Here is a 15,144-nt window from a genome sequence, read left to right on the forward strand (position 1 = left end):
AGCTCTATGGAAAGATTTCTAGAGGTGTTGCTTGCTTGAGTGCTGTATAAAAATAAAGTCTCCTCACTACTTTTAGGTGTTTGTCCTGCAACAGCTCAGGAGATCTTACTATTTATGTAGAGTTGATTTAAATTGACATTCTTGGTATATTGTTCCACACAATAGACCTTATTCATCCCATGAATCACCATCACCATCTTTCTCTGTATTATGTCCACTTTCTGGTAAATGGCAGCAGTTGTTAATGCTGGCTGTTAAAACAAATAATGTCATCTCAAAGTTACCAAAACAGCTGGTGTTGCAGCCAGCTGAGATAGACTATTTTTTTTTGCAAAATGATTTTGGTGGATTTGCTGTGCTAAAGTGTATTGTCATCAGACCTTAGTTTTAATTATAAATTAATGAACAGTATTTTCCTTCTAATAAGTTCATTTAATATTCATGTCAATAAAAACACAGGCTAGGATGAAACAAAACCAGTAATCTGTGAGTTTTGCTGAATCTCAGATAACTTTTTCATACTGCAGCTGTTTGAAGAATGCTAACATAGGGTTGCAGAGCTGTGTGAAAGGATGAAGTGTCAAATCCAATTAGCATCTCTCTTGAAATCTCATTAGTAAAATAAAGTAGATGACAATTGAATGGTAGTTTTCCCTGTTATGACAAAGGAATGTGACAGTGAAACCTGGGTGTTCTTGTATTGTCCCATCAGAATACATGGTCAGGACTGGTGCACATGCAGTAACTTCTCAACAATATCCTTGTTCTGACTGAGTATGAAAAATATGCTTCTCTTGCATTTAAAAGAGTGGGTTCTTTTTCTTTTTTTCCATGTGTTGAGGAAAGTAAGGTGTTACGACCAAAGTTCAGATCTAGTTACTTGATTTACACCTATGCTTTAGTTCTTTCTGGTACACAGTCTTTCCACTGACACAGGTCTTCTGCCTTGTCAGTGAAGCTGTTAATTGCTGTGTTTATGTCCTTTCAGCAAGTTGTAATGCCTGAGTGTTGAACCAGCAAACTAACAAAGTTAAATTTCATTTATAAAATGCTGTGTTGCTTATCAAATTTTTTTCACATACCCTTGGAAGTCACTGTCATGGATTAAGTACTGTATATAGTGATAAAATTGCAATATATTTTTCAAAAGCTTTAAGTGTTACTTCCACATGGGTATATCTTCACTGGTGTCTTGATGGTTGTTACAAGCAGCATTTCTGAAGGAATGCTGAAGGAAGAGTAGTGTTGGAAGGGGTCATTTTCCACTGATGTGGGAAACTTAAGATGTAGTTAATAGCTGTCAGTAGCCAACTCCAGTGATGTGCTGGGTGTGAGAGTCTCCATAGCGTTTATGTTTATGCACAGAGATTAAATGCCAGTTAGTGCTTGGGGTGTTTTCTCCTCAAGAGCACTGGTAATAAATGCAACAGGATAAGAATAACAGGTGCCTAATAAATGCTACTGCAATTTTATTCACACTCCTAGAATATGTTTCCACATACTTTCCAGACCTGTAGCATGTTTGCTCTGACAGGACTTTCATTGCTTTCAGGCTAAGAATCATTCGTTGGAGACTGCCCTTAAGGGCTCATAGATCTTGGGTTCTGAGATCAGATTCTTTTTCCCTTCCCTCATTTCCTTGTCCTGATTAGTTAAACCTGTTTAGGTGGTAAAAATCTACTTGTTTAGATTCTTGTACTTGCAGTTTTATTGAAATGGAGGGGAGAAGAATGGGTTCTAAAAGGGACAGGACTACTTGGGAATGTACCTGGTATTGAATATTAGGTAGACTTTCCTTTGCCTCTTTGTCATGACGCTATTGCTGGATGTTAGTAAGACCAAACTTGTTATCCCTGTGGTTATACTGTATTTGTAATTGGTGTAGCAGGTTTTCATTACCATAACTAGAGTTTTGGATAAGTTTTGAATTAGTATGATTAAAGACTTGGTGAAAATAGATCATTAAACTTAGGGGGTTCTACATGGGGTCTCAGCAGGATTGCATTAAAGCTCTTGAGTCTCAGAGCAGAGTCACAGTTTTAGCTAGTTCTTTGCCTTTTCAGTGAAACTAAACAAATTAACTGAAATGGGTTGTTAAAACCCCAACTTATTTTGTGTGGGAGAGTATTCAGATTTTAGTTTTTTAGCGAATTTTCTGGGAGAGCAATAAATTAATCTTTCCACTGATGGGTGGTGACTGCACTCTTAAGGCAGTTGCTGTTTGCAGAGTGATGTGCACTTGCATGCAGGCCAGGTCTTTGTCTTCTTTTGGGCTGTCAGTAGAAACTTGTTTTTACATGATATCAAGGCTTCTGTGTAAAGGTTAAAAACACTTGAACTTCACATCAACAAATTGTTGGCCTTGGAATAATAATGCCTTGGGCAGCAAAAATACTCAGAATTTGGGAGTGAAGGTAAGTTAGCAACTAATGATGTTCCTGGAGAGCTGACACTTTGTCTTCCATCTTGTAAATGTCAGAATATTATGCCTTTCACTTACTTTAATGAGCTTGGGTTGGTTTCATAACCTGCAGATTATGATTTGTTTCCTTGCTGTAGTGACTAAACTTCAGTGGAGCCCTGTTATGGTGAAATATCCAAGCGTCTTTGTTTCCTTTGTGTCATGGAAGTCACTCTGCTACTGTAATGTCTGTTTTGCTTAACTTGCACTGCAGTATTTGTCGTTCTGATTTCAGTGGCTGACTTTTGTCTCTTTGCATGTGGTAGGTTTCCATAAAGTGTGTGAGAACAACTTATTATTAGAGTATGCGTCTGTTTCTCATGGTGTTTCTGATTATGATCAGCTACCACCTTATTATGCAGGCACTTGCTCGAATTGCTTTACTTGTTAAAATGTTTGGGGTTTTTTTGCTGTTCTTCAAAGGATTGTTTTGTCTATAGAACAGGCTTTTGCTGGGTAGGAGGATTAAACAGGGCATGTGCTGCTCACCTTATGCAAGAATATAAAATAACTAATTATTTATATTTGTGTATGTATGTGTGCTCACACAGTATGTAAAGTGACTCTTCCAAGAATTGCACGAAGGAATTGTGATACCAGCTTCATTAGTCAGCTGTACAGGAGGTACCCCCCGGACAAGCACAAAGGTGGGAGGGATGCTGTTGCCTTTAAGGACATGGCCCCTGCCATTTACTTTACTCTGTGTTTAGAAAATTCATGGGAGAAATGGGCAAGTAACTGTCCTTCTTCTGCATTCTTTGTAGAGAAAGTTGTGTACTATCAGTAGTATAATCACCTGAAACTCCTGCTGTGGCAGACTGTGATCTTTATCTGGGTGGTTTAGTACAGTGCTCATCAATAATATAAAGCCACGCTTTTTAAGGTGCTTGGTATCAAGCCTGCAGGTAACAGCCTGCAGTGATAAAGCAGGAGACAAGGAAGGGCCTAGAGCTGGGTGACCTTACTGTGAAAGAGGAGAAACACGATCTCTCTGCTTCTGCATAATTGACACTGCTGGCAGTCAGGAGTGCGGAGTGCTTCTGTGCTGCTGCTGCCGCTCTGGAAGCTGCACACGGATAAACAACAGCGCAGTTACTTCTGTCCTGGATAGCGAGGCACACTCCTTACAGCCTTCCTTCCTTCCATAGCTCTGCTCCCTTGCACTCTGCCATGGAGTGAGGCAAGCACACACTGCTGGTGATGGGCTCAGCCTGAGCTGTTAAGGCAGCCTGATTTTAAAAAACGAAACCAAATTTAAAACCACTCAAAAATACTATAATGCTTGTTTTGAACAGCTGGTCTTTAGACTCCAGAGATGCTGAAGCAGTGAAGTGTAAGAAATATTATTTTTTTGAGGATGATCTTTGCAATTTGATCATCTTTGTGCTTGCAGAGGAAAGACTATTTTATATTACAAATTGAAAAAAGACCTGAAGACTTTTCTCCATTTTCATGTATATTAATAATTTCTTGTAATAATTTTCTTGACCAGTGACCCTGAAGAGTATGTCAATGACTATGTAACCACTAAATGTAAACAATTACATATTTGGGAAATCAGCAGTACCGTGTATTTGCTGTGGTTGCACATGTGATGAGAGCAAAAAGTTTTTTCAAACAGTGTCTCAGATGTTGACTTTCGGTGTAGTCAGCGTACAGGAGCTGCAAACTCATCTGGTTCATTCATTCATAGATACTGTGTGTGGTTATTTAAAATGACTAGTTATGGTTGCTTCATCTTGATTAACTAATGTGAGAAAGTATAGGGAAAAAAACCCCAGATACTTTCCAAAATGAGAAATAATAATAGTACAATTGTGACCTACTTGGCTGCTTAGAACAGTTGAATTGGAGATGAATTGGGCTGTGTGCATGTTCCAAAGAATCTAAGACCTGTTTTTCAGAGACTCCTTGTTCATCTGTGTCCTTTAATGTGGAGTAGCTGGTTTTACGCCTACCTGCTCGTTTTAGAATGTACCTTGTCCCTGTTGAAGGTGACTCTCTTGACTGAGGGCTGAGGTGCGTGGGGTGATGAAGCTGCATTGCTTGAAATGAAAAAAAAAGGAAAAAAAAGGAAAAAATAGTTCTTTCAAGGGTTTTTTTGATGTGTAAAATGTCTTTCCTTCTAGTGGAAGCAATATTTGGTTGGGAATACTGACTACAATCACTAAGGGTCAAAAAAAAAAATCTTGTTTTGAAAGTTACTAAGTCTTTAAGATGCCAGTATCACATACTTCTGGATGCTCATAGTCCAAGAGTGTCTTCTGTTGCTTCCTATTGCATGGGACTAGTTTTCTAGTCAGAATATGCAATGTCATCTTGTGTCAACTTTCTATATGACAAAAGGAGAGTCCTATGAGAGAGATTGAGGATAGTTAAAAAATGAAGAAAGAGCCTTTGCTGCTGTTAAGCTATTAGCAAAATGCGCTCCTCTTGTGGTGTGCTGTCACAGGCCATGGGCTGAGGTGCTAGAGAGAAAATGTGAGTGCAGTCAGGAAGACTTCTCATTCATGTGCTGACATAGAACATGGGAACTGACATTTTGTGAGTCACTTCTCTCAACAAATGTGGGAAATATTGAGTTTAGTTTCTGCAAGAGATAACAGAATAAAAAGTTGACATTGGCACAAAACTCTCTGTAACCTATCTTTCTGTATCTAGCTTAAAGTTTGAGGTAGCTAAGCACTCTGAGATCTTGATGTGTGTTAGCCAAGCCGGGCTGGAGAGGCTTAGTACTGTTGTGAAACAAAAAGCCTGAGTAGATACTCACAGAAGACTCAGTAAAGTTAGAAAATCATTCTAGTGATATTTTACTAAAGTCATAAAGACCTAAGGACAAAGGCAGAAGGAATTCCAGAAGTTCAGTGGGCTTTGTGGTCATGAATTCCATACTTTTCCCTTGACCTGTGAGAATATTTTTCATACACTGGTTGTATTTGCTTGGGTTTTGAATACCAGCCATATTAAAAGAGTCAGTCTTCTGTGTGAGTGTACAGATTGAAGATGCCCATCAGGTTAAACCAAAATCTGCTGTGATGCAGATGCATTGCAAGGTTAGGTAACTTTGATAATTTCCTGAAGTATATACTAGCTGTCTGCTTTAGAGGAGATTTTGTTGTCACTCAAAAGGCATACCTGTATCTTGTCATTGACACCATGGATGACTAGACATGGAATTAAAAATTCCTAGAAATAAACATTTTAGTTGCTGTGTCTCTGATCTGGTGTCCATATGTGTGTTGTGTGTCTCTGCTTCTCTGGCCCCAGTTGTGACGCGGAATGATCACATTTGTGTGGTTACTGTTTGGTAAAAGTTGAGACAGCTTCAATTATCTATGAAGCTGAAAAATGCTGAAATGACAAGAAGTAAGGAAGCACATATTTTTAAAAGAAAGACAGCAAAGCAAACAAAAAAATATATGTCAAAAATTGGTTAGGCTAATGCAGGATTTTATAGCACATCTTTAAGCTGCCACAGATGTGATTTCTGGTAAACTGTAAACAGTTCTTTAGTTATTAGTTTGAGTCCTTTGATTGAAGTATTTTGGAGTGTTTCAGTCTGAATCACTGCCAGAACGATGGTTACACTGAGTTGATTAGCTGATATATCCAAATAGCTTAAAAATCTATCCTGTGAGTTAATATAGCTGACTTATTCCAGAGGCCTTTGATCATATTGCTATTGGTGATGCAGGGAGTTGCTGAAGTTGGTATTAAGAGTTTGGAGCATTTGGATGTGACATATGGTGGGAAGCTGCAGCTCCTTGTGCTTTGAAATCCCAGAGATCAGTGATGCTACTGGGAAGCTGTGCCATCCACCAAGGGTTTAAAAAGTGACTATTACGCTTTTCTTGAAATAGACATCAAAGTAAAGCTAGAGAAGGTGTCGAAAAAGGTAGTGGCTTACACTGCTTTCGATTCAGTGATGTTCTGTACCTTTTCTGATTTAGCCTTACAAGAAGGATTCTAGGAAGAAAAAGCAGTTGGTAAACTTTCTGTTGGATTTTACTTTCAAATAAACTGTTTAGGACTTCTGCTGAATCTGTACAGCAGTCTATCAGGAGTTTAGTAAAGCTGATATAATCCTAAATTATTTTTCAAGGTATGAGTGTATTTTAAAGCATTCCAAAAAGCTTTGGATGACTCCTCTCAATAGGAACTTCTCTTGGAAGTTTAGAGATGGTGCTGGGTTTCTGTCTAGATATCAGTGATCTTTTTGCCTGATGCCTGGGAGGAATGATGAGGAGGACTCCATCTTATCAGAAGGCTAATTAATTACTTTATTATACTATATATTCTATATTACATTACATCTAAACTGAATCTGCACAAAGCACTCAACTCAACTGCCCAGAATCTCGTGTCTGTCAGCTGGCAGTCCCGACACACACACACACACACATGGATTCAATTGGCCAGTGAATCAAAACACTCAAGCCAGAGTTCAGTTGCCAATTCCCTTCAGGTAAACAATCTTCCACAATGCATTCCACTTTGGCACAACACAGGTGCAGCAAATGAGATAAGAATTGTTTTGATCATTCTTTTTTCTTCTTCTCTCACTGCTTCTCTGAGGTTCAAAAAATGTGAATCCCACATCTAGACAAGCTGATAACATTGTAATTGCATCACATCTGAAAATGCATTAAAATGATAATATTCAGGTTAGAGCTAAATGTATTTTTCAGATAGAGTGCATTCTGCACAAGGTCTGAGCCACCTGTACATGAGCTAGCCATGGACTGAGCTCTGTAGCCACCACTAATGAAAGGGTAAAAGCTGCAGCGACTGGTTTGGCTGGAGGCAAACGATGTTTGCATTACACCAGTCCCGTGTCCCAGCTCTGTAACTTCTGTTTCAGGCAGATGTGTCATCTGAGGTACGAGCTGAGAGCAGACAGAAAAGATTGTGCAAGAGGTGTTTGTGGATTTTTGTCCCTTCAGAGTTTTTTGCTCAGCCCTTGTATTGTGGGTTGCTAAGAAAACTGCTCAAAGTGCTCTGTGTCTTCCCTGCCCTCCTCCCAACTTGGTGGGGTTGGTATGTACAGACTGGTGGATGATGGCATGGCTTGGTCCCAGGTGTTTCTGCACTGAGAGTGCAGAAGTATTTATTTGATATATTTGAATTTTGTGTTGTGTGTCTGTTGCTATACCTTTCATCTGTGTCCTTACCTTATAAACCTTACTGCATTCTCGGCTTGTGTTGTTTGTCTACAGACCTTTCTCATTGTATTTTTTCCTCTTCATCCACATTTTCTTTTCTTTCCTTCATCCATCCTTTGTTCTCCCTTGATGTGAAGAGCGAGTGGCGATTTCTTATTTCCATATATAATTTAAATATATGGCTAGGGTTGTAGTTTTGATGAATGGCCTAAGTCAGTGTAGCTCTGCACTGTATGTTCACCTCCTCTCTTGCATTGGCATCAGGGAGCACGGGGCTGCACAGTGAAACAGGGCTGTGATCTCCCACCCAAGGTGGTTGAATTTATAATGTGGCCATATACCTGCCAGCAAAAGCATGAAAACATTTAAGGACAATTGGAAGTACTCTGAGCTGTTGTCTTCTGACTGGGGGATTGTCATCCCTGTGTTATTTGTGATAGCACTCGTTGGAGCTGGGTGTGAATGGTGATGGTGTCCTTGCACTGGTTTCTTGTGCACTGTGTGGGGAGCACAGCCTACGCAGGTTTCTTTTTCTTCATTTCTGTAATCTCTGCAAGGAACATTTGCTTGACTCTTGCCTTGATCATGTTTGTGTAGCACTGCTGAGCTCAGTGGGCCTTCACCCTGGCACCTTGCTCTGCCAGTTTGCATGCTCGGTTTATTTCCCACCAGAGATGGGCTGTGTTTCATCTTTTATGACAAAACAGATACTTGTCTTTCTTCTGGAACACAGCTCTGTTAGATTTTTATATCTATAAGGAATCTGGCACTTTCTTTTTAATGTGGAAGAGTATTAGTAATTAAGTGATTACTGGTTAAAAATATGTGGTATCTCATTTAAATATCTTCTGATCTGATTACTCTTAAATATGTTGTGGATTAAAAAACCTTCAAATTATAGTAATGACATACACTGACTTTGTTTTTTCTTTTTTTTATTTGTTCCTGTCTCTTTATGTGAATGGTGTATTCATGCTTCTCATCACTGTTGCTGTGTTCATTGCCAATCATCTAGAAAACCACCAAAGGTAAGTATTTTGTCTCTTTCTACATTTGTATCTGCTTGAAAATATTGAGCACTGCAGAAGTATTGGGCGTATTGCTGTAGTATGTGAACAACATGGCTTCAAAAAAGGAAAACATTAAAAATAATCTGTTCTTCAAACTTCCAAGTTAAAAGCTTCATAATTTCAGAAGAATATGTTTTAATCCAACTGACATGTAGGCAGGGCACATGGCTTGTTAAAGCTGTGACCAGAACAAGCAAAAATTTTAATGCAGTCATAAAAACATTTGAAAGACTGAATAAATAGTGTGTGTAAAACATTTCATTACAAACAGTTCTGTTTAGAAGTTCAAATACTATTTTTAAAGGGCAACAAAAAATATCTAGTAATAGATAAACCATTTTTGTTTGCACTTGACATTAGTCAGGAATTAGTAATTAGGGTAAAAATTGCCAAAATGTGCCAGAATTCTCATAGAAAAGATTGTGTTGTTGGTAGTGCAGGGGAAGCGCAGGAGAAATGTACCTGTTGGGACATGGAATAAAATTTTTCTGTCAGTTAATATGCATAATAAAAGAGAGTTTGATCATTGTGAAACATTTTTTTTAAAAGGAAGAAAACTCTCCTTTTTTCTGTCGTTGTAATTCCTCCACAAACCATTGTTTTTTACAAGAGCTTTCATTTTCTGTAGTGCATCATTTGTGTTCCATTATAGGCAGATAAAGTTATTCTGGAATTATGTAAAAGCTTATGTATGGCCTTGTGTTTCCTTGACAAAACCAGAACAGCTGCAGGCTTGTGCGTAAATGTCACATTATGGTTAGGTATAGTTGGATGGTCATTAATATCCTTAAGCTACAGTGCTGAAATTTGTGATGTGATGTGAAATATTTACCAGACTGAGACAGAAGAAGGTTAGTACCATCTGGGGAAAACTGGCATTGCCAAGTTTGTAAAGATGTGATGTGAGATTTCTTGATTTATGCAGTTTTTGGGGTACTGCACATAGTTGATTTTAAAATAAAAAAATTTTAAAATAAAATTTTGTAAATAATGGAAATCTCTTTACCTTCAATGGCCTACTTTATCATCAGCCATGGATAAATTGTTTTCCCAAATCCAATTGGTAGCTCAGGAGCTGTGCTAGAAAAATTTATATAAGGATATTGGGATGCTATTTTGCTTTATATTTTGCCATTTCTGCAAACATTCAATTTAAGTGTAATTTTGTGGCAAAGGTAAAACAGGTGTTCTGAGCTGAGATCTGTGAGCTGTGTCTCAGGGTCCCTTCAAATTTTCTCTCCACACTTCTTCAGCCCTGTCCCAGGTCTTGTGTTTGTCATAGTGACCAACTTTTTTTTCAGTTCTTTAATTGCTTTCATGGACATTAAGTTGACTGGTGTAGACTGTGTCTGCCATTTCCTTGTGTATCTCCTGTATTACTTATCTCCATCAGCAGTTGTAAGAGGGCTGTAGGAACAGCTGAATGAAAACTTCCCTTCTTGAGTTCTCCCTTCCTTTCCTTTTTAGGAACCAGCTAGCACCCAACCTGTCAGACTGACTGCTTCTCAGTGAAAGCAAAATGTGATTTATTGGCCATCTCTTGGTCAGACAGAAATGGCCATTAAGCATTGGTCATGCAATAGGAACATTTTATAGCTGCACAGACAGTGTGTTAGGTATTATGTTCAATCTGGGTAATGCATTGCAAAAGGCTGGAAGCCCCAGACTCTGCCTAGCCTATACTGAGGATTAGACTTCATAAGAATAATGAATGTGAAATTAAACTAATTTTGAAACTAATTATATAATTTGGCTTAAAGTGGCAGGCAGTTAATATTGGGTATGTGCTCATTACCTGTAACTAGTTTCCATAAGTATACTTACATGCATAAACCCTTAAAATTATTATTTCTGCTAGCCATTGATTAGGAACTTTAATGAAAATACATTGTGCAGAATGTTGTTTTGGCTTTTTAAAATGTGAGCACCTATTTGGCCCTCTTTTTAGATTCTGTGACTTGTAACTGCAGCAGCAGGCACAATGGCTCCTCTAGTTTAAAATCTAATTAAAATCTGCAATTTCATTTTAAAGCCACAGGTACAGGTGAATTTGAGACAAAACTCTAGATTTTTCACTGACACATGTGATGGATGCATGGACCTGCATCCCAGTTTGCCTTGTTGAAGAAGCCATAATTTTTAGTTGTCTCCTTCACACAATAACCATCAGCTCTCTTCAACTGCTGCAGGTGTTTGCTGAAGCAATCAAAGCCCCATATCTTTTGTTTTTCTTAAATGTTGTGGTTACCAGAACAAATATTTTGTACAATTTCTAAGAGTTGCTAACATTCCAAGTATAGTTCTCTATAACCTAGCAATGGCCTACATAACTTACTTTATTGGGCTAATGTGCACACTTACAATGATTCTGGATACAGTAGTACCAGGATCCAGCACTTCCCAGCTAGCTCCTTCTCATAAATTTCCATTTTTATATGATTGTGCTGAGTGCACCCAGTTCATCCCTTCATTCAAAATCTTTGCTTTGTAACCTACTACCCTAGTGTGGCAGGTTTCTGGCAGCTTCCTTTTATCTAGCTTTCTCTTTTAGATGCTAGGATGAAGTATAAGATACAGAATCTTGCAAAAAATAAGAAAATTTTAAAGGCTTTTTTGTTAATTCCCTCTGTTGTTTAAAAGCTCAGAACACTATTAATGAAAATAAAGAATACTATTAAACATCTTCCAAAATGTAGTTAAAAGCTAATTCATATAAGGTGCTTGAAGTATAGAAAGTTTTGTTTGTGTCACAGATATCATTGTTCAAAAATACATTTTAATAGTTTTGATATAGTTGGTAGATACACTTCTGGTACAAGTTGGTAAAGATTTTTTGCTAAAAATGCTTTTTCAGTGCCTGATAGTGCCCAGGTTGAATATTGGCTATTGAGTCTGAGACTTAACCATTAACAGAACTTCTTATGGCTTTGATAGTTGTATTTACAGGCAGGTTAAAACCCTTTTCATGGATTCTGTGGAGAAAAAATTATTAAGAGAAAAATAATTATTCTGCACACTTCTATCAGAAAAAACAGTAATACCCACCACTTCCATTTTAAGGAAGAATAATCAGTGAAGAGAGGAGAAAGAAGGGGGCACATTAGATAATATTTAGAATATTTAGTTGTTTCTTCATGGCATGTGTTCTGTGTCTTGACCCCAAGTATGCTTCCATGCTCAACTTGGGATTGCTTATCCTGCCATTCCTGCATTGGGCATCAGAAAAATATAAAATAGTTATCTTTTTTATCATCTTTTCTGTACAAGGGTTACTCTATTGGTAGAATGCTGTCCTACAGATATTTCCCATAAAATGCCTTCCTGATGTACATGTTAAAGAGCCTTGCTGATTGGGACCATGTGTCTTGCTCCTGTGTGCCTTAGTTTTACTCTGTTAATTCCTGTGTTTGCAATCTGTTTTCCCAAAGGTCTCAGTTGTCCATAAAATTGTTTTGGTTGGGTGAATCCTTAAGGTATAGTTGCTGGGAATGTTCAAGGTTGCTGTTTTGTCATCACTAATCAAAGTGGTGTTTAAGTGTTCTCCTGCCTGTTTTAATGGAGAGGGGAGTTCAGCTGCAGCTGCTCTGCATGTTTTGCAGATAGTGCATGCTCCAGCAGTTTCTGCCTTTTTGCCTGGCACTTTTTTTTTTTTAAGTAATCTTGTTACTTCTGTTAGAAGGATTTGGCAATTTTCCAGAATAGAATTTATAAATAGACCAAATCCATGCCCCAGCTTTTTTGTGTTTATTATGGAAACAAACTAAAATGCTATATTTACATTTGTTTTATCTGAAGGCAGAATTTTTCTCTTCTTATTGCATAATCATTTTTTGACCTTTTGAAAACCAGTCTGACCAATTTTTACCATTTTAAAAACATCCCAATAAAATCTGGTTTTCTAGAAGAAACACTTGGCTGCAAGCCCATATTTTAGTTTTAAGAGTCTCTTTGCAAGGCCAGTGTTTAAATTAGAAGTCATTGAATGATCCTGTCATCATTTTCCGTGTTAACCAAGGGGAAAATGTGTAGGACAATAGATTAAATTGGCCTATAGTAGTGCTGTATTGACATTTCAGTCATTACATATAATCATGTATAGCCAAGTAACCTTTTTAACTGGTCTGCGTGATCCACTGCAGATAACACTTAGTTTTAAGGGGGAAAGAATGGTCAGTTTTGAGTCCTTACAGTAGGGTCTGGGGGTTTTTTTTGTGATTTAATTGCTTGTTATTTGGTCATTGGAGAGACCAGATACTGTTAGCAAGTCCTGTGATGAAAATTTCCATAGAATTTGAATATGAGAAAAGGAACAGTAGTTCTTGGACTGTAGAAGTTAGGAAAAGGGTTTGTGTTCTTACTGATGACATAGTTTTTTGCCTAGATTTGATGATAAATGCACTAAAGGTAATTTACAATGCCCCCAACTTATATCTGAAGACAAGGTGGAGTAACTGCTGCATTTTACTTGCAGTTCAGTGGCAAAATGACGTTTTTGACTCAGTCACATCAGGAATCATCCTGATTCATGATGATGTCTGATTCTATTTGTGTTGCAGTGACTCAGGCCTCCCTGTTAGATTATTATGGGTTTGTTTGTTTTTTCTTCAGAAGGGAATTCCAGAACTCTTCAGTCTTACAGACTAAGTGTTGTCTCAGTATTGAGTTTTCTCTCAGGCCTTTTGATGTGTTTTGCTTTAAGCTGGAGGAAAGGGAAGGAGGTGAAGTTGTTGTGCTAACCTGGTGTTACCTTCTGTAATATTTGCAGTAATAGATGTTTTGGGAAGGGTTAGATTGCAGCACATCTGTAGATTGTGTTGTGTAGTAACTCTGGGACTTCAACATGTTCTTCATCCCCAAAAGTCAGATGAAAATGATCCGTCTTTGTCCTCCCCTCAGGATTTGGCTCTAGGGAATTTGCATATTTCAGCTGACAGAGCCTGTGGCTCTTGCTCTACACTGACATGCATGGGTTGTCCCACAAAGGAGATCATCTGTTGGATGACCAGGAAAAGACAATCTTGACCCAGGCAAAGTTTTATTAAAAAGGTGGTTTGAGATTTTCCTACCTCTTGTGCTTCCCCCCAAAAAACCCCAATAACAAAACCAGAATCTATGTTGTTAACTCATCCACAGTCAGTTTATCGTGGCAACATGTGGAAAACACACTGCAGCTTAAGGTGTGTTTGTAGCAACCTAAACCTGTGAAAAAAAAGTTAAATGTCTGTCATGATGTTCTGGAATGTGCAGGAAAATAAACTTGGATCAAATCCCAGCATGTTAGGTGGTTTTACAGGACACTGTTCCAGGTTTGCAAGCCCTCTGAGCACAGTATTGAATGTCATTCAGTTTCTCACTGCATCTCTTGACTGAAGTGATGCTAAGTCTTTTCACTGGAGCAGGCTCTGATAGCTTGTTTGTCTAATAGAGCTACATCTTCTATTTGTAGTTTCTGAGCTTGCTCTACTGAGATGCAGTACTGTCCTCTTTGTATAGATGGATAATCTAATACTATTTATTTGCTCTTTAAGAGTAATGCTCTTCTAAATATCAGAAGTGCATCCCAAGGTAAAAATTGTTGTATTGTGCTGATGTCTGCTTAATAGACATCTCACCAAATTCTGTGTATTGAGTGCTTGTGTTGCTGTTCCGTTACTGATAACAGAAACATTTGTCACTGTTGGTGCCTGGAGAAGAGCGGAGTAATTATGAGTTTTTGTCTGTGTTTTGTAATCTGTATTAGGGGATAGAGTAAGGAGTAATCTGTATAGTGTATCATACAGATGGAAAAGAAGTATTGAGCTTTGTTTCTCTCATGATTACACAAAAGTATTTCTGCCAATTATGCCTTATTACAGTTCTGATTTAGGATCTGCAGAAATAGTAGAGCCCAACTGCAGTTACACTGCCATGGATATGTACTGCTTTAAAACAAAAGTCCGATAGCCAGGGTTCCTAATTTGTCTTTTTTATGTGCTTCTACAGGTGTTTGCCTTTGATCACTGCTTCTGGTCCATGGATGAATCAAACACCACAAAATATGCAGGTAAACTATTTCCTATACTGTGGACAGTGTAAATAGTTCAAGAAAGGTCCAAACTCCCATATGTTATTTTGTGAAGTTGGTTTGGGGTTGTTTGTGGTTTTTTGTGCATTTTGCACTATGATGCTCAAGAGACTTCTTCACAGAGGCAGACTTATCCTTTTTACAGGGATTCAGTCATCTGGTACTAGCTCCTCAATTGAGAAGGAATGCAAGTTTTAAGGTGCCTGGGATGCTGTTCAGGAGAGATGTTTTTACATTTAAGCAATAACTTTTTTTTAAAAATCACCTGAAAGTCCCTTTTGTCGTTTCTGTCACTTACAATTTCATTTCTGCATCAGCAATTACTTCTGACTGATGCTAGTGATGAACGTGCCTGTTTTCAGTGCTCTGCATCTCTGTGCATGAGAG

At 38.1% G+C, this 15,144-nt stretch overlaps 1 protein-coding gene across 3 annotated transcripts in view; it reads left to right on the forward strand.

Annotated features, from left to right (window-relative positions):
* The window catches only part of KIF13A (kinesin family member 13A), a 104,603-nt gene that overhangs the window by 31,816 nt on the left and 57,643 nt on the right, over positions 1-15,144 (forward strand). For all 3 annotated transcript variants that reach the window (XM_064705196.1, XM_064705194.1, XM_064705195.1), the window contains exons 3-4: positions 8,639-8,651; positions 14,676-14,736. In XM_064705196.1, coding sequence (XP_064561266.1) covers positions 8,639-8,651; positions 14,676-14,736 — 74 coding nt within the window. The remainder of the gene's footprint in view (positions 1-8,638; positions 8,652-14,675; positions 14,737-15,144) is intronic.

Source organism: Zonotrichia leucophrys, chromosome 2 (genome assembly GCF_028769735.1).
Source record: "Zonotrichia leucophrys gambelii isolate GWCS_2022_RI chromosome 2, RI_Zleu_2.0, whole genome shotgun sequence".
Classification (NCBI taxonomy): domain Eukaryota; kingdom Metazoa; phylum Chordata; class Aves; order Passeriformes; family Passerellidae; genus Zonotrichia; species Zonotrichia leucophrys.